General features: G+C 35.3%; 1 protein-coding gene across 10 annotated transcripts in view; it reads right to left on the bottom strand.

The window, feature by feature from the left end:
* The window catches only part of UNC80 (unc-80 homolog, NALCN channel complex subunit), a 253,774-nt gene that overhangs the window by 174,967 nt on the left and 59,064 nt on the right, over window positions 1-19,743 (bottom strand). For 8 of the 10 annotated variants that reach the window (XM_055123362.1, XM_055123368.1, XM_055123366.1 and 5 more), the window contains exons 13-18: window positions 17,750-18,118; window positions 8,928-9,074; window positions 5,125-5,272; window positions 3,532-3,680; window positions 1,204-1,370; window positions 364-462 (exon numbers count right to left, since the gene is read on the bottom strand). In XM_055123362.1, coding sequence (XP_054979337.1) covers window positions 364-462; window positions 1,204-1,370; window positions 3,532-3,680; window positions 5,125-5,272; window positions 8,928-9,074; window positions 17,750-18,118 — 1,079 coding nt within the window. The remainder of the gene's footprint in view (window positions 1-363; window positions 463-1,203; window positions 1,371-3,531; window positions 3,681-5,124; window positions 5,273-8,927; window positions 9,075-17,749; window positions 18,119-19,743) is intronic. The other 2 variants (XM_055123365.1, XM_004601322.3) reach the window with 1 other exon arrangement.

Genomic DNA, 19,743 nt, shown 5'->3' with positions numbered 1-19,743 from the left:
TATTGAACACATTGACCAGCCTGAAATTTAAAAGTTTTAAGTAACTTAAAACAATGATATAGATGTTGCCCCACCCTATATAAAAATACATATTTTTTTGAGATTTTTCTGAAAGAATGTGCCTAAGAGGAAAAAAATGAGGAATAGTCTGGGAAATACATTTAAAAATACATGAAAAGATTCAACGTTGGTTTTTTGTGATTTGAATTTATAAAGATTTGCAGCATTGGTGTGGGGGAAATAAAAGACAGAAGAAAGGCAAAAGTCAAAGGAAATGATAAACAATTGCTTACAAAACGTAATTTATTTTAGTGTAGAGTACTCATCCCACCGCATTGGAGACAAACCAACACTACTACTTACTGTTCCGGAGTCTGTGATGGGCGACCGGACATGAAGCTGCGACATTCCTCAGGCGCAGAAGACATCTGGCCTTTATCCACAACGCTTCCTGCCTCTGACCTATGCAAATGGTGCAAGCCACCAATCATAACATAGTCAGATATCACCTCTCAATTCTTAGAGTTCATAAAGCAAAACCCTCTCTCAAAGATCCACTATATGCAGACTCTAAGTCATTTTCAGTCTGTGCAGTATGGGATTCATATGCTTCTGTTTGATGCATAATCTAGGTATCTTATTGTCCCAAAAGACAACTGTCATTTCAAACAGGGTCATTAACTCCAAGCAGGGTTTAAAACCTAGAAGTTTCTTTTCATATTCATGAGTGGCAATTCTTATAAAGTAGGCAAATTTATGTTTGATAGAAGAAAAAACAACAAGGTGTGTTCGTCAATAATGTGTCTTTTGACATGTATAAAATATTACTACATTGGATAAGTTAATATAATTGTGATTCTTCTGAATAAGAATGTATATTATTTATAGCAAAGACCAAAATACTGATAACAATTTACCATATAATTAAAAATTATGAAGTGAAGTTCAACTGTATAAAAGTTGACCAACTGAATTCTGATTCATATAGAGTTAGGAATTATTTAACAGTAATTACATTTTATTGCTAAGCTTTTAGATGGACCATCAACAGTGGTATCACTTATACAAGGTTGTGCCACCATAACTTGTACTCGCTTTACAAGTCACATCAAGAACCATATGTACTGCATATCCTACAATACAAAGACTGTACTGTAAGAAATAAGGCGAAGTGCTAAGAGTTATAGACCTCAAGCTTCCAACCTTTTACTGCCTACAGGCTTGGATTCTTGCTCATTCTCCTCGATCTTTTTCCCTGGTGCCAACTTTTCAGCACTGTCAAGCAAAGCACTTAAGGCTACTCTCCTGAAGACATTGCCATGAGCCTCTTTGATAAACTGGACAAGCTGACGGATGTCACAATACAGTCCCTGTTAGGAGGCAAGAAGGATATTTGGGGGAAAGAAAAAATAGTTTTGTGATGATAAAATAGTTCACAATAAAAGAAGAAGGTGACTTCTTTCATATGGAGGAAAACTGGATCCTAAAGAAAGAGAATTTACTCTCATAAAACTAATGGTATCTCTTGATTGTTTCCATCATAATATTACCAAGAACTTTGTCATTTCTACCATGAAATAAAAAAGGTCACCATGCTTCATATTGAGAAAGTTTTCTGTATAATTAGAAAGACATTATATTTATAACCTCTGCATTCTCAATTTTCAATGATCTCTTTAAATGTGACTTCTGGAGAGAGAATTGCATAGAAAGAGTAATTACGATGTTGTTTTGACTACTAGACATTTCAGACTTTACTTAGCTGTTTTTAATTTTCTGCATCACTGTGGAAAAAATAGCTAAGTTCTATAGACAATTCTAGCAGTGCTTATATTGGGAAATAAAAGATTATGTATTTTTATTATGAATATTTTTCATTTAATTTTATCTTGCAGTCAACTGGAAAATGAACTTGACCATAAGCTAAAGCTGATACAGGCCTTTTAAAACCAACATAGTGGTGAATCAACATTTTAAAATATATGCAGGGCTCATTTTTTATCTATTAAGGGCTGAACCCAAAATCCCCCCTTCCACTTCTCTTTCCCAAATTTAAGGAGATAATTTCTGTATTCTTTGACTTAGGAGGGTTTCGAGGCAAAGAACATAGAAACTAAAATCCTACTAAGTTTGATAGCTTGGATTTTCAAAACCTAATTATGTCCATGATCTTCAGAAAGGATGAAGCAGGAGCCATTAAACAAAGTGTGCAGAGAGTACCCTTCGGGATCTGTAGGCAACGGGGCCCTGTATATTTTTACTCTTTGGCTTCTCCTCTATGAAAAGGATTAGGCAGCCAAGAAATAGGGTTCTGCTTTCAACAGAGTGCCAGCTATAGGCACACCGTGAAAAGCACTAATTGACAGAAAAGGCATGGATGCATGACTGAGACCAATAGAGTCTTCCTAAGCCCTAGGGCCTGTGGAGATCTTTGTATTACTTTGGGAAGAGGGGAAACCCAAGAGAAAAATGAGGCTGCACTGCCAGTCATTCCATTGAAACAGTGGTTTTAAGTCAAACTGAATGTGATAAAAAGAAAATGAAGAAACTTGTTTTTTCTACACATGTCTTTGTATGCTAAGACATGTAAGCACTTGCAATCAACTTTTTAAGTTATTTCTTTCTATTAGCAAGCTTAATACATATGTGGTGACTATGACAGTTAATAAAATAAAATCTCCTTGGGGTTGAATCTGTTTTTTAAGCTCAAGTTGAATTAATATTTTTAATGATTTAAAATACCCTAAAAAGATTAAAGAGATAGCTCAGGGTAATGGAATATATAACTTGCATCCACAAGTTCTTAAGTTTGATCTCAGTCTCAAACACCAAGCAAGCACCAGACCAAGAGTCGTTGGGCATAAAGGAGCACTGTCAAAACCAACAAAAAAATGAAAAACCTTAAAATAATTTTCTTGACTTAGGTAAATTAGCACAGAGTGTCTATATGTCTAACTGGGCTGATATCTGTATATGAATCAGTGCCTAATAGACTGTAAGAAACGTTTCACGACTTTCCAGGAAAAATTAAATTCATCTTTTCATTTCAGATCCATCAGCCTCAAAATATTATTTTTAATCCCAAACCACAATCACTTTGGTAACAATTCAGCTAGCAACTAACGTTTTATAGTGCAGTTCTTACTGTTTGGGCCTCCAGTGGTCTAATTAACAGTCTTTAATGAAGCGTAGATAAAATATAACACTTCGCAACAGAAAATACAAAAACCAAAACCAGCTTCACAGCACATTTGCATTAATTTTTAAAATAAGAGTAGTTTAAGAAATATTTTAACATTCTTTAATAATTCATGAACCAATACATACTCTAGCACCTTCTTTCCCAAAAGCTCAGAGTAACTAACTTCCACCAAGCCTCTGAAATGGAAGATGAAGACAGGTTACTGGGAACACTGGGAAAACAGTGTAGCCCTGAGAAACTACAGAATTCCTGATCTTATGATCACAGCAAGAGCAATATTCTCAGAGCAGAGCAAGAAATCATGTAGGAAGAAGAGGTGAATTTCTCACCAGATTCTCAGGGCTGTGCAATTCATGTGTGGTCGAAGCGCAGCGGGTGATGAGAGATTTAAACATGGCACTGACAATAATGCCTTCCACATTTTGGGCTGTGGATTTGTTGTCCACAGTCGTGAAGTTATTGCCAAACCCAGCCTTGTCTGGAAAACAAAGGCACCAATCAAAAGCAATGTTTCTACTAAGTTACACAGTTTAGAGAAATAATGACAGACTTAGCACCCAGGAGTTTTGGAGGACCACACAAAACACAAAAGACAGAGGATGCAAATCACCTCATCACAGTGCAGATCAGCAGATGAATGACTCACAATCTCCTTCACCATCTTTACCCTGATGCATCCCATCCAATTTGTGGAATATTTAAACTAAGACATCATTATTTCACAATGGAATTAACAATTGATGCTAAAGAAAGGTTTTTAAACCTATTTTTTTAAAAAAATTGATGATCACTAAAAAGGACGTAACGATATACTAACTGGTCCCCCAGTGAAGAAAAATTTAATTTGATTCACCTTACTGGGTGGTGAAGAATGATGGCTGCCTTCTCAGTGGAAATTGTTTAATCACTCTTCAGTGAGGGAGGTATAGCCAATCAGGTGAATTACGCAATCAGAGGGACAAGTGGAGGAGTTTTGGGCAATTTTACTCCTTGCTCATCACAGGCACTGATGCAAAAGGAGACTGCAATTGCTTAGAGCTGCCCAGGTGTTCACCCAGTAATTTTATGCTGGCAGAGTCCTTTTAGGCACCATACGAGAGTAAAAGCCTTTCTCAATGTTGCTTCCTAATTCACCCATATGTGATATACTGTTTAACCAAGCCTACCATCTCTGAGACTTTTCATGCTAGTTTTACACATAGTCATTGAAGTTTCTTGGCCTGTGCATGAGGTATCCCGTGGCCCTGCCAGTGGATTCCTCATATCTATGAGTTACTTCTGGACTATTGCAGCTGAAATCTTTAATTTTTAAAATCTTTTTTTTTCAATTATTCAGAGTTCATGCATCACTTTGATTTTATGACTGCATTGAATTCAAGAGAAGGTGTTCAGTGTATTATCAATACAGTTAGTGTCCACTGGCTCCTCTCTACAACATAGGTCTCAATGCAACGATAATCTTCTCTTAAAGCCATGACATTTAAATCTATGGAATAGTTTGTAGAACTAAACACAGATCCACTTGCCTACTTTTTCCTAATTCAGCATATGTGTATAGGTGTATGTACATAACAAAACAGTGTATTACTATGCTTACTAGTTACATAATATTCTTTCCTGTATCTTTTTCTGTGAAAAAACATCACTGAACACCATGATATAAGGATGCCATAGATTCATTAAAATCCCACGTATTGACAAAAGTTAACCTCAGAAAACATCCACAATGTGACATCAAAATATGATGTGCAAACTAATTCTTACTCTTACACACATATAGACATAAAGACAGAGAGAGAAAGAAGAGAGAGAGAGGAGTATATTTGCCTTTCAATACTACCTCACAAATTTAATGTGACTCTGAAACTCTACCTGCTTTTCTACATGGCGTTTCTCCTAGAAGTCCATGTAGCTTTACTTACTGTCAGTGACTGGTTCCATACAAAATCCTAGCAAAGCATGCAAGAAGTCCACTACATTATTTAGAGAGTCCTTGTTCACATAGTCTCTCATGGTTTGTCGGAACTGCATCTTATCTAGCTTGTATAGCTTAGTAAGGCAGTTCTGGGCCTGCAATAAAGGAAGAAAAGTGAAAAAGTCACAGGTACCAGCTTATGCTAAGGATACCATCATTTAAGACCAAAGCCTCTGGGAGGCAAAGCTTCTATTTATCCCTGCTGACTGGTGTCAGGGCCCTGTAAATTCCTCCTTCATAAGTAGTGAACAGAGGGACGTTGAGAGTGTGAGGGGCTTAATATCTGAAGAGTTGATTGGCAGGGAAAACCCAAAGCTAAAGTCTAGTGCTGACCTCAGAAAGGATTCAGTATTTTCACTAAGATCAAGATTTTAATATCTCAGCAAGAGAGCTTAACGTATAAAATATAAGTAGGTGAGAGGATTGGTAATACAGGTTTACGAAAAACCTCAAAGGCTTTGTGCAATGGAAAGATACATAACAGCTCAGCTTTAATTTGAATAGATTTAATATAGAGAATAATTGTGTGTGGGGGGGTGGTATAGGCAGTGGGTATCAAGTGTGTTCTTACAGGGTCAGAAGGAAAAGATGATTGAAACAAAGAAGAGGCATAAAAGAAAGGCAAGTTAAGTTTGTTTACTTCTGTATTCATATTTAAATAGAGGTTGACCTTATGGAAGGCCAACCTCTATTAGGATGGAAAACGCTAGACTGCATTTCATTTGAGCTAGCAAGTAATTTTGCCCTCTGGCAAGGGGAAAGAGAATAATTCCTATCAGCAGAACAAATAGAGTCACTAAACATTGGCGACTGAAGGTCACAGAGTGAATGAACTGAAAGACCCTAAGAACAATAGTGGACCTCCTAACTCTCTCACGGAATTACATTCTGTAGTATTTTTCTGTTTAAGACATGATTTTGTATATATAATAGGCATAACAGCATTTACATCCCCTCTAGTTTTAATAGATATCTGTATGTTATAGTTTTGGAAATTGTTATCATTTGTCCAAATTAATAAAGTTTCACAGTACTGCAAAAATTAAAGTATTTCCTGTTTACCTTAGTTATTTCTCTTATGATATGGGCAACTCATTCATAGTTCAGATAATGACCTTTTAGAGAATAGGTGTTGGTTTCACCCAAATCCAAAGAGGATTTAAGATGACTAGTAGCAGACATTAGCTGGTATTTTGAAGAAGCCAAAATGAGGAAATAAATGAGATTATAAGAAATTCCACAACAATGTAATGGATGGAGAAAATGAAAGATGCCTCTAGGTTAAAAAAAAGTGGAGGCTAAAGGATCAAAATGAGTATATATAAGCATGAAAGTCACATTAGGGAAGGTCAGTATGAGACTTAATTGATACCTTAATTGTAACTTAAAAGAAAATTTAAGTTATATCACTATTCTGAAAAATCAAGAGGTTTGGCAAATTAAAAAATAAAGGAATATTATAAGAGGTTAAAATTTGAAGCAGTAGTAGGATTCCTGGTATAATTTAATCATAATAGATGAATAATTTTTTTATCCTATCATTTTTAGGTCTTAGAAGATTGGAAACATGGTCTTTTTTATTTTTATTCCAGAGAAGTTATTTCTTGCTAAATATCAAGAAAGACCTTTTATTCCATTTTCTTACAAAGTTTTTCTATAAAAAAATTTAGATAACATTTTTGTGAAATTGTATTTAACTATCATTTTATAAGGAATTTGTGAAGAAGATATTCATTACAATATTTACAAAGTATGATAAAATCTTGGTCAGAAGCTCTGAAGTTTACATTACCTTATCTTTGTAAAATATAACAAAGACACAATTTTAAATCAATAGGCTATTGGAATTTCTGCTCAAGTTCAATGAAAAGTACTTGGATTAATCTCATTATAATAATCTATTTCCTTTTTAAAAAAGTATAGGGGGTTTAACTGATTGAATTGGAGAAATATTATCATGTTAAAAGCTTAGTAATTTTTAAAACTCAATGCTTTAAAATACTGAAATATAAATCTTCTTGATTTAGATATTCTCAGGAAAAAGTTCTCAAATATGTATTTCTTGGCAATGTTTGTTATTAAGCATGGATAAGCAAATATAAATTCTTATTAATGAATACAAAACTGAAATACAAGATAACAGAAGGATTGCCTTGTAAGGCAACAAAGATGAGAAGGCAGGTGGAAAATCACCTTCACAGTCTAAAAGGAATTGTTCAGGACTTCTAGAGAGAAAAACTTGAACCATAACCTTTCAAGTGACTTCTGATATAATTAGTCTTACTTTCTACAAGACAGGTCTATAAAGACAGGTCTGAGATAGCACAAGCCTCTCACTGAAGTATGATACTTGTAACATTATACCTTTTCATTTTATGAACTTACTTTGATATGAGAACAATATGATTTTAAGCTGAAAGGCATTGATTTATACGGTGATAGAATTCAAAATTCAAAGATTAAAAAAGTGATATAGTCATGCACACTGGTGGTACATCAGCTTTATTTCAGCTTATATAATATTAATTTTAGAAGTTTTGGCCTCAAAACCCAGATCTTGGACATTGTTTTCAAGTATACAAATTTAGAAACTAGAGGCACTGGGCTGAAAAGATCCTATAAACCCTAGTGAATGATATTGGCACTTTGGTGGTTGGCATGATATATCGCTGAAACATTTATTTTCTGTAAGTCATTGCTATCTCGATTAAAAAATTATTTAGAAATTAATTACTATGACTAGACCCCCCTATATACAATATACATATAATTAATAAATGCAATATAATAAAATATAAAAAGAAAAAAATGACAGATTAGTAGATGATAGATTCAAAAAGAAACCCAGCATGCAAATACTGTGTGAACATTTCACAACAAAACCTAATACCAAGGAAAAGTGGACTGGCATTAGATTTTGATATGATCCTAAAAACTCTGCTAGAATATGGCAAAAGGTCTCCAAGACTTAAATTTGCACAAAACTGTCATATTAAGGGAGTATTTTCTTACAGTTTCAATTTCAAGGTACATAAGAGGCAGTTGACCCGGCTCATACTTGTGGATGTAGGGTATTGTCTAAGTGAGAAGGAAAAAGTAACAATCCATAGAGGCAAATAACAGGATATGGAATAAGATCACGTTCCATTACAGGATTATGCTTTGCAAGCCCAAGCGCAGAGTTTAAAGTTTCACACAGTTCAAAGGGATGTGATCTAAAATATTTGAAGGCAATTGTTTTATTTTCAAAGTAGCCAGCAAATGACTGTCTACTTTTATAGTCCTTTATTATACCAATAAGGGCCACGTTCCATATCTAAGTAAAAACAAACAGAACACTAAACTTTGACCCCATTCTTGATATAAAACATACTTCTAAAGTGCCCAGGCAGGTAATTAAAAAGCTATTTGTCACCCACCATTCGAAGCTTGCTAAATGTATTTATCTTTGCAAACTTCTTTCAAACTATAATTCACATATTCCAATTATACACCCTTTCACCAACTGGGAGTCGGCCTGCCCTGGGCAGGAGGTATTAAAAAAGTGTTCTCCCAATTAAACTTTCCTAATCCTGGGATTTAGATGTCTTGCAATACTCGTGGGAATACTCCCACTCCAAGAAAGCATTAATTATCCATATGACATGTTATGTTTTTCAGGGAACACTGACCCTCATTGTCAAAGGACTTATTCCTCTATTGGAGGAAGGGAAGAGGGAGAGGAAATGGAATCTACTTTAATTCTCTTACATTCTCTCGGAATACCTGGTGTCTCAGACGATCTCCGGAGAGCCCCCGGTGTCCTTCTCCACAACCATAGGCACATCCCAAAGACTTTACTATTTTAATGAGCATGGTTAAAGCAAGCCTATGGTTGCTTACAGGCGTACTTTCATCCTAGTATCCATGAACAAAAAAGAAAAACATTTGTTTACTTCCTAACTTTGGCTTTATTTACTAAGATTCTATTTATGATCAAACCAAATGTTAGTTTTACAACAAATACCTGCAATTCAGCAAATAAAAGTATCAAGAATTCAACATGCAGTTAACTTATCTAAAACCTAGACAACAACTAAATAGAAAGATATTACTTAAATCTGCTATGGTGCTAAAGGATTTGAACATAGTTTTCAATATTTTAAAGTTATTCTCCCAGAATCTTCAGAGATCATGATAACAATTACTTGAAAAGATATAGTGAGAATAAAAATAAAGAAGACAAGTAGATTTCCCCAGAAGCTACCCTTATCCAAAGCCTACCGATAATACCACCTAAGAAAGATTTATTGCTAAATTTCTAGAATAAATAAAAATCTGGAATTTTGAAACAGCATGGCAATTTCTGACACTTTCATTTTCCCCCTAATTTTATTTTATTTATTTTGGGGTCACACCTTGCAGTGCTCAGGTCTTACTTCCACCCTGTATTCATGGATCAGTCTTCTCAGAGAGGGTACCATATAGGGTGTCAGCGATTGAACCCAGTTGGCCACATGTGAAGTAAACACCTACCCAGTGTACTATCACTGTGGACTCATTTTCCCCTAATTTTATACTTTGGCTGTATTATAACACTCATGCACAAGTGAACCCTGGATAGGAAATCTTCCTGAGATCAATCATGAAAATTATTTTCTTATGACTGATTTGGCCAAGTTAATCCAACTGTTTTGATCAATTTAATCCTTATTAGTGGAGAAGATGACTCAAAGAACCAATGAGCTTCCTTAAGTTATTTCCAAAGGGCATGAGGAAGGTGCTGCTCAGAGGGGACATGGATCCAGGTGTATGAGTACCTCCATGTTAGGGGGTTTCAACCTTCCTCAGCCTGAGCTACTTTCTGTGGCCAGCACATGCACGGGAACCTCAGATTCATTTTTGTTCTATAACTACCTGTTTTAGATAACTAACTTAATGTTTTTGTTTTAGTTTCCTCTTCTTTGAATTGAGGTTCTGAATAGCTTCCCTTTCTACTTTATTAGTTACTGTAAAGAATAAATATAATAACGGATAGTAATTGCTATGTAAAATTTGAAGGCTTTTCTGTGGTGCTCTGATCAGATTGATATTGTAAACTTTGAGGTTATAAACATAGAGCACATTTCTGTGTGAAAGGAACAATACATTATCATGTGCCATAACACATGATAATGTGTTAGACTCTCTCCTAGCCTAAATGTATTTAATTACTCCTTCTTTTCTAATCTGAAGATTCTTGTAGTTGATCAGGTCTTCTTATAATGGATATGATCTGAAGTCCTAAGACTTAAAGGACTGAAAGCTCATTCTGTGAGCGTATGGAAGTGTTGCTGACAACAGCTCTCAGTTGAGTTTCTTTCCTGGAAGTTTATTTAGCTAAAGAGAGTTACTTCATTCACAATTATGTTCTCTTTCCAGAAGAAATCTATATCTAATGACTCAGGAGGGGCAAAAAGTGGATAAGGGTATAAACCTGGTCCTTTCTTATTCACTTGGGGACCTTGACTCTGAAGAACCTACCTCCTCCAAAGCTCATTATGTGATAGACTAATGACTCTATAGTGCCAGTACGGCAGTTCAATTTTTTCCCTCTGCAACATTTCACTTTATTTATACTGCCCAGATGTTGCTCATGAAGGGACACCTTAGTGCATCACCTGAATAACTACCTCTGTGACAAAGTCTACCTCCTTAAAACATACAGCTCAAACAGTTGGAAGTGGAGATTCAAATCTATCTATCCACTTTTATATATTCTAATAGAAAATATTTCACTTTCAGTATATGTGCTGCCGAAGCGAGCACAAGAAAATATTTCACTTTCAGATTGTAGCTCCATTACATGGGAAAGCAAATTAACCACCTGTGCTCAACAAACTGAATCATAACATTTATATCTTCGGATCGTGAAAGTTACTATGCAAGGAATATGATAACAGTAAAACAAAAGCTAACAATTTCCTCTAGATATGAGCACTGCTCTTTTTTGTGGTAACTTTTGGCAAATTAGAAAAACTGCCCATTTCAGTCTGGAGCAATAGCACAGTGGATAAAGCATTTGCCTTGCACACGACTGACCCAGGTTTGATTCCTTCATCCCTCTCGGAGAGCCTAGAAAGCTACCGAGAGTATCCCACCTGCACGGCAGAGCCTGGCAAGCTACTATGGCATATTCTATATGCCAAAAAACAGTAACAAGTCTCACAATGGAGATGTTACTGGTGCCTGCTCGAGCAAACCGATAAACAATGGTCGACAGTGCTACAGTGCTACCCATCTCAGTGGGTGAGTCAAAGATGAGTCCACTTAGCATCAGTCTGAGTAAATAGCTCAGTGAATAGTTAGAATTGGATCTCAGTTCCTGCTTTGCTATTTCTTAATCAAGAATTTCTTATACAAGCCATTCAACAAGGACACATGTGCCTCTGAAAATACTATCTTGGATAAAAGTTGACTGGAAGATTGATTTAATATATTTTAAAATATTATATGCTCCTTAAATATTCTTATATCTGCAGCTCTTCATAAATGTCTACTCAGGTTAGTATTTCTTTTGACCTTCAACTGTCCCTGGGATTTAAGTTCTCATATAAGATATTCAAAGTGATGTGTCAAGTTACAGGCAGAAAGCAGGACAGATATTAAATAACAACTAGAGCTTTAGTACCAGTTTTTAGAGAATATAGAAATAAAAATTAGATTTTTCATTTCTGAATTAATCATTTCCCCATGGTTCTGAGGTACAACTTGATTATAAAATTATATAAACCCTCTGACTCCGCTGAAAATAATAAACAGGAAGGACTTAACTATATAAATAACAAACGGTGCACTTGACTTATAATCAGTTTTATATTCTTCTTTAGACTACTGTGAATAGTATCTCTTAGAACTAAGTTCATAAACATTGATATCTTGCAGCTATTTTAGATATCACATAATAGAACTTAAAACTACTAGCAGAAATTAAAAAAAATAAAATATGAAAGAACAGGGAAATAAAAATATAAGTCTTTGGAAAGAAGAACAGACTATCCCATAGTTAGACTCATTAGGAAGAAGTAATTTCTAATATGATTAGGAAAAATTAGAAGTTACAACAGATACCACATAAATACAAAAGATGATAATAGGTTACTGAAAATAACATTATGCCTATAAGTTGAAAATCCTTACAGAAGTAATTAACAAATTATTAAAATACTAAAACCTCCAATATAAAATCAGAAGGAAATAAAATTATAAGTAAGGAAATTAAAATAGTATCAAGACTACACACACACCAAAAAATAAAATCAAGGCAGACTGTTTTATTAGGGAATTCCATGAAACTTTTAAATAGCAACTATTACCTATTATTCTCAAATTCTTCTAAAAAATGGAAAAAAATTATTCCAAATACTTTTTATGAGGCCAAAATTACTCTGCTACTAAAACCACAAAAACATAATATAAAAATGTAGCAAAGACCAATTATATCATGAAAAAAACTTAATCAAATTCAACAATACTTTAAAAGGATCATATATCATTACAAGGTAGGATTCATCCAAAGGATGCAAGTATGTTTCAACATAGGCAAATCCATTAAAATATATACACCATGCTAATTAACAGAAAGATAATAATCACATGATTGTGATAGAACATGATGTTGGAACATTGTCTGATTGAAACCCAATCATGAATACCTTTGTAACTGTGTACATAACTCAGTGATTCAATAAAAAAGAAAAAATTCTTAATAAAAAAATCATGTGATTATATCAATGGATGCAAAGAAAACTTTTGACAAAATTCAACATCCATTGATACAAACTCAATAAAACTGAGAGAGAAACAACATATATCAACATACAGAAGGTCATATAAGATAAACTCACAGCTAAAATCACACTAACTGGGCAATAACTGAAGATTTTTCCTCTAAAATCAGGCATAATGATGCTCATGTTTACCTCACCTTTATTTTTCAACATAGTACTAAAAGTGCTAGATTTATCAAGAAGGCAAGAAAAAGAAATGAAAGGTGCACAAGTTTGAAGAATACAATCACTATTTCTGATTAAATTGTAATATAAACAGAATACCTTAAGTATTCCATTAAAAACACTGAAATAATAAACTAAAATAGTAATGTAGTGGGCTAGGTAATATAAAATAATGATACATTTCTATATGCAAACAACATAGAAGGAAAATCAAGAAAATAATCTTTATAATAGCAACAAAAAGAATTAAGTAGCTTCTTAACAAGTGAGGTAAAAGACTTTTACATTGAAAACCACAAATTGTTGTTAAAAGAAGACAGAAGAAAGTGGAAAAATATTTCATGTTTATGAATTGAAAGAATAAGTATGGCTTAAAATGACCATTCTACCCAAAATAACATACAGACTTAATGCAATTGCTATTAAATTTCAAATAAAATTCATGAGTAAAGCAACATAAATATATAGAAATTTGTATAGAACCACAAAGAAGAGGAAAAACATTCAGCTCAATCCTAACAAAAATATAAAAAGATGTCACACATCATGTGTCCTAACTTTGAATTACATGCCAATGCCAAAACTGTGGTATTGAAATAAAAAGATGCTTTTATTTCAATAGAATAATGGGATAGAGAGCCTAAAAATAAATATTAATATATATAGGCTATTATCTTATAAAGGGACTGGAGTGATAGCACAGTGGGTAGGGCATTTGCCTTGCATGCAACCAACCCTGGCTCGATTCCTCCGTGCCTCTTAGAGAGCCCTGCAAGCTACCAAGAGTATCCCGCCTGCATGGCAGAGCCTGGCAAGCTACCCATGGCGTATTCGATATGCCAGAAACAGTAACAAGTCTCACAATAGAGATGTTACTAGTGCCCACTTGAGCAAATTGATGAACAACGGGACAATAGTGCTACAGTGCTATCTTATAAAAAAAAAAAGCCAAGATCATAAAAATAGGTCAGGGAAAGTCTTCTCAATAAATGGTACTGGAAAAAATTACCCACATGTAAAAGAATGAAATTATGACGTCACATATGCACAAAAGTTAACTTAAAACAGATTAAGGACTTTGATGTTGATCTCAAACTTAAAATTCATCAAAAAAATATAGGCAAAATTTTCCATGATATCAGCTTTAGTAGTATCTTCTGGAATTCCACATCACTGGCAAGGAAAACAAAGGCAAAAATAAGTAAGTGGAATTACATCAAACAAAAAAATTGATGTACAGCAAAGAAACTACTGTTAGAACAAAAAAAAGTCTTACTAAATAGACAAAGCATTTGGTCTCCATATATCCAACAGTTGACTAATATAAAGGTGTGTAAAATGTATACAACTCAACAACAGAAAACCAAATAACTTCATCAAAAACTGAGACGAGCTGAATAGTCACTTTACTAAAAGATATATAAAGATGGTAAAAGCCATATCAAAAAATTGTTCAGGTTGGTAGAATAAAACAACCAGATATCACCTCATACCTGTAATAATGAACTATATTCAAAAGACCAGAACAAGTGCATTTGAGGATGTAGGAATAAAAATAACCATATATTGGTTGCGGAGAACATCAAATAGTCTAGTCCCAATGGGAAAAAGAATGGAGATTTCTTTAAAAATTAAAAAAATAGACCTACCATATAATCCCACATTTCCATTTTTATGTTATCTATCTGATGAACGTACATTATTCTGAACGTTTACAATAGCCAACATTCAGAAACAATCCAACTGTTCGATGACAAGTGAATGGAAAATGAATATGTAGTATAATACCCTATTCATCTATGAAGAAAAGATGAAACATTGCCTTTATTATAGCAGGAATAAGACTGGAAATGTCTTGCTAAGAAAAATAAAAGAGGAGAAAAACAAATACAAGATGATCTTGGTTCCATGTGAATATTACAGCACTATCAATTTTAGTGGCTAGCACAAATTAAAACTAGAAATTTTGTTAGAAACTCACCTTTTGCTGTGTTTATCACTTTGATTACAGCAATTCTTATTTCTTTGTGAATTTCTACATAACCACTCACTGAAATAATGCCCTAAATCTTAGGACACAAAATAAAATCTCTTGTGATCCTTACTATAATTTAAATATTTTTAAATCTAAGGTAAAATATAAAGTGCCTTGGATTATCCTTGTATGTATGAAGGTAAAAGAATAATAAGTATCAGAAGTTTCTATTAGAGGGAGCAGAGAGACTTTAGGGATTAAAGGGCTGACCTTGCATACTGAAGCCCTGGTTTGAACCCCAAGGACCACATATGGTCTTTGAGTACCTCCAGGGATAATTCCTGAGCACTTAATCAGGAATAGCCATTGATGACTGCCTGGTACCATGTGGTCTAACCCCTCACCCTCCCCTTCCCTTCTGTAACCCCTGCCCTATAAAAACTGAAAATAAACAAGAAGAAGCTTCTATTAGAAGTGGAAAGATCAGGGTCAAGGAGGGAGTTCAAAAGTCCAAAGGGTAGAGTACATTCCTCGTATGTACAAGTCCAAGTTTGATCCTCGTGCCACATGGCCTTCAAACACTTCTGGGTATGTGGGTATGGCCTAAAGAAGGCCCACTGCATCATACAAGCCCCGAGTCCTAAACTGCCATGCTTCAATATCCCCAGAAGTGGCTTCTAGCTTCTGGGAATCATTGGGGAACTCCCTATGGAAATGAAAGAAGAAGGGGGGGGGAGAGAGAGAGAAAGAGAGAGACAGAGAGAGACAGAGAAAGAGACAGAGAGACAGAGAGAGAGAGAGAGAGAGGGAGAGGGAAAGGGAGAAAGCACAGAGGATATAACATTGTCTCTCATGTTAGCCAATACCATGGTCCTTACACCATTGTTCCCCTAGTACAATCAGGAGTGACACCCAAGCATAGAGCTGAGAGTAGCCCCGAGCATTTTAGTCTGTGGCCCCCAAACAAAAACATTAACAAAAAAGACAGGGACTTTCTTAAATGAAGAATGCATTTGTTTCAATAAATAAAATGAAGAGAAAATGTGTGTGATATTAAGGTAGCACGGTAGCACTATTGTCCTGTTGTTCATTGATTTGCTCAAGCCGGGCACCAGTAACATCTTCATTGTGAGACTTGTTATTAAGGCAGAAGAAGAAAAATTCTAAAGAAAAGTTTTAGGAACCCAAGTATACTGAGGCAAAAATATTTGAATCAGATACCAAAAGAACTGGTAAGAAGCAATGAGATAAAAATAAATAAATATTAGACATACTGCAGAGAGAGAAATTATGAAAGAAAGGATACCATATCACATTCAGATATAGAAATCTAATTTAAGAAAAAAGAAATAACTCATAATTTAGGTAATATGCACATGGTAGAAATCTACACAGTAAAATCTTAGACATGTATATGCTTAACCTGAGGTGTAGATTTTCACTTGTTAGAAATTTCAATTTCATAATAGCATTTCTACCTAAAACCGCAACTTAAAACTAGTTCAAACACTAGTCTTTCAAATCAACAACAATAAACCAGCGAGAAAGAAGTTTTAAAAAAGCAAAATATGTGACGTTTTTCTCAACTGTGATTGAAGTTAGCTGCTCAAAATTCATTCATTAGATCAAGAAAAAAGAGCTTGAGAAATCTTGAGAAAAGGCAATTTGCTTGTTTCTCACAAATATGTATGTCTCCCCAAATTCACCATTCAAAGTACTAATCCCAGGGTTAATGTGACCTTCAGGAAGTAATTAGGGTGAGATGATGTCATGAGGGTAGAACCTTGATACTGGAGAGTTTTCTTCAGTTTTCCTCTTGTCTCTCTTACCTCCTTATCTTCCTATCACCCTTCCTTTTTCCCTCCACCCTGTCTCTCTGTGTCCTTCAATCATTCTGTATCTCCTCTTCTTCCCTCCTCCCCACATTCCCTTCCCTCCACAATGATAAAACAGATCAGATGGACACCTGGTGAAAAGATAGGGACCAGAAGCCCTAGAGAAGAATATGGCTCTGTGATACTAAAGACCCCACTCTACCCCCCTCTTCCTAGTTCTTAACTGTGAGAAATAAATGTTTTGCTGTTTCAACTATCAGTTTTGTCATATTTTGATATGGTAGACCAATAAGTCCAAAACACTGCTCATGAGGTCAGACACTGAGTCTTTACAAAGAGGTGACCCCTGAGGCTGGCCCTATAGTACAGCGGGTAAGGCGCTTGACTTGCACATACATGGCTGACCAGGGATTGACCCCAGCATCCCATATGGTCCTCTAAGCACTGCCAGGAGTAACCCCTGAGCATCACCAGGTGTGTCCCCCAAAAGCAAGCAAACTGACAATAAAAATGGTGATTCCTGATGATGGTTGAGATTTATGACTGTGTAGTATAACTGAGGTGTTTGGGTGGGGGATAAGGGGAGGGGAAGGATAGTTTTTCAATTTAGAATATAGTCTAAAGTATTCTTACTAATGTCTGCTGAGAACCTAAGAAACTTCTCAACTCATTGCTCTCTTACTTGAGTGACTATTTACTGTTCAGAGTCAACCCAGTGATGGCAAGCAAGCATGATAAAGACATCAGGGGCAGCATTCCGTGCATACACAAGAGGTGGCTGAGCCATACCTTCTCCTGGTTCTTATCATTCTTCTCATAAGGGCCACCGCCACCTCCTCCACCTCCTCCTCCATCACCTCCTCCACCTCCTCCATCACCACCTCCTCCTTCTTCTCCTCCTCCGTCTCCAGCTCCACTAACAGAAGGGACCCCAAATCCACAGGGGGAACTTCCAGACACGGCTTTGAATTGGAAAGTCCCCTCACTTGGTCTTTTTTCCATAGTTTCATTTTCCTTATTTTCACTCTTTTTTCTGTTCTTTTCTACACAGGGTACCACACCAAGTTGAAGCAAACACTCAACAATGTTCAGTGCCACATCACAGATACGAGAGCTGATGTCATGGTTAAGGACAAGGTAAACAGCTTTCAGCACCACCTGAGGGAACACAAAGATAAGATCAGATAAAGCAAGAAAAATACAAAGGGAGACTAAGTAACCAAAAATCCTGCTACCCCAATAAATTGGGTTACTCTGATAAATCAATATCATCATGCTTTTTTATACTTATGCATAGATAATTTAGATAATTTTCAGATGTTCCCAGATTACATTGGGGCCTTTCTATGTACCTAACATAAAATAAATACAATGTGATAATTAAAATATATATGTTTTATTGATCTTTATAATGACATTTATAATGTCAGTGTTTGAGGTCGAAATATCTAGTATCTGATATCCTGAAAATAGAGCGTCTTAAGTCTTTCTTTTTCTTTTCTTTTCTTTTTTTTTTCCTTTTTGGGTCATACCCGGCGATGCACAGGGGTTATTCCTGGCTCTGCACTCAGGAATTACCCCTGGCGGTGCTTAGGGGACCATATGGGATTCTGGGAATCGAATCCAGGTCTGCCGCGTGCAAGGCAAACGGCCTACCCACTGTGCTATCACTCCAGCCCCTTCTCTTTTTTTCTTGACCAGAAAGATCTCTAGACTATTTAGTAAGATGTATAGACTAGGTATGGAAGAGCCTGGCAAGCTCCCAGTGGCGTATTCGGTATAGTAACAATAACAGTCCCATTCCTCTGACCCTGAAAAGAGCCTCCAATCATCGGGAAAGATGAGTAAGGAGAGGCTGTTAAAATCTCAGGGCTGAGATGAATGGAGATATTACTAGTGCCTGCTCGAGTAAATTGATGAACAATGGCATGACAGTGATATAGTGATACAGTAATATGTGTGTGTTCTTAAGTACATAGTCTAAAGCTTCCCATTATATAGACAAATCATGGGGATATCAAAACAAAGCATGTTAATTGCAGAATAAGTGAGTTGGTTTTACCAAAGGAAATTTTCAGTTTGCCCAAGTAATTTTTAAAATTGATTTGTGGGAGCCAGAGAGATAGTTAAGTGGGTGGGGCACTTGCTCTGCACACAGCTGACCGGTGTATAATCTCCAGTACCCCAGGTAGTCCCCTAAACCCACCAAGAGTGACGCCTAGCACAAAGCCAGGAGTAATCCCTGAGCATCACAGTAACTGTAGCCTCAAAACAGAAACAAAAACAAAAAACCAAATCAGTGTTTTAATCGCTTTCCTTTTACTTTCCTTTAAGTTGGTAAAGAATTATGACTTCCTTATGCATATAATAGAGACAATGTGTGCATTCACAATTGTGTCATTATACTTCAATTTTAAATGCAAAATATTTGTGTGTTCAAACCATATTCTAACATTTATGTTAATATTTTAAATTATTTGCTGGGTCAGGTTCTCTGTGTGAAATAGAAAATATTATAAAATATAACTGCAAAATAGCACAACCCTTTCATTTCTAATAACTATAATCAAAATAGAAACTCATAAGAATACAAATTTAAATCTCTTAATGGGGTCTGCTCATTTTTCCCAGAATAAAGGAAGTTTATTTATAGCTGTGTGATATAAAATAAAGAATACAAATACAAAGATCTTTATCCTCATTCCAGAAGAAAAAGGATTAGCACACATACTTATGTGTACACACACACAACACATATATATTCAGGATTCACTAATAATTTA

The sequence above is a fragment of the Sorex araneus genome, chromosome X (assembly GCF_027595985.1).
Source record: "Sorex araneus isolate mSorAra2 chromosome X, mSorAra2.pri, whole genome shotgun sequence".
NCBI lineage: Eukaryota > Metazoa > Chordata > Mammalia > Eulipotyphla > Soricidae > Sorex > Sorex araneus.
Note: the sequence above shows the minus strand (reverse complement) of the source record. Positions and strands in the feature narration are given on the sequence as shown.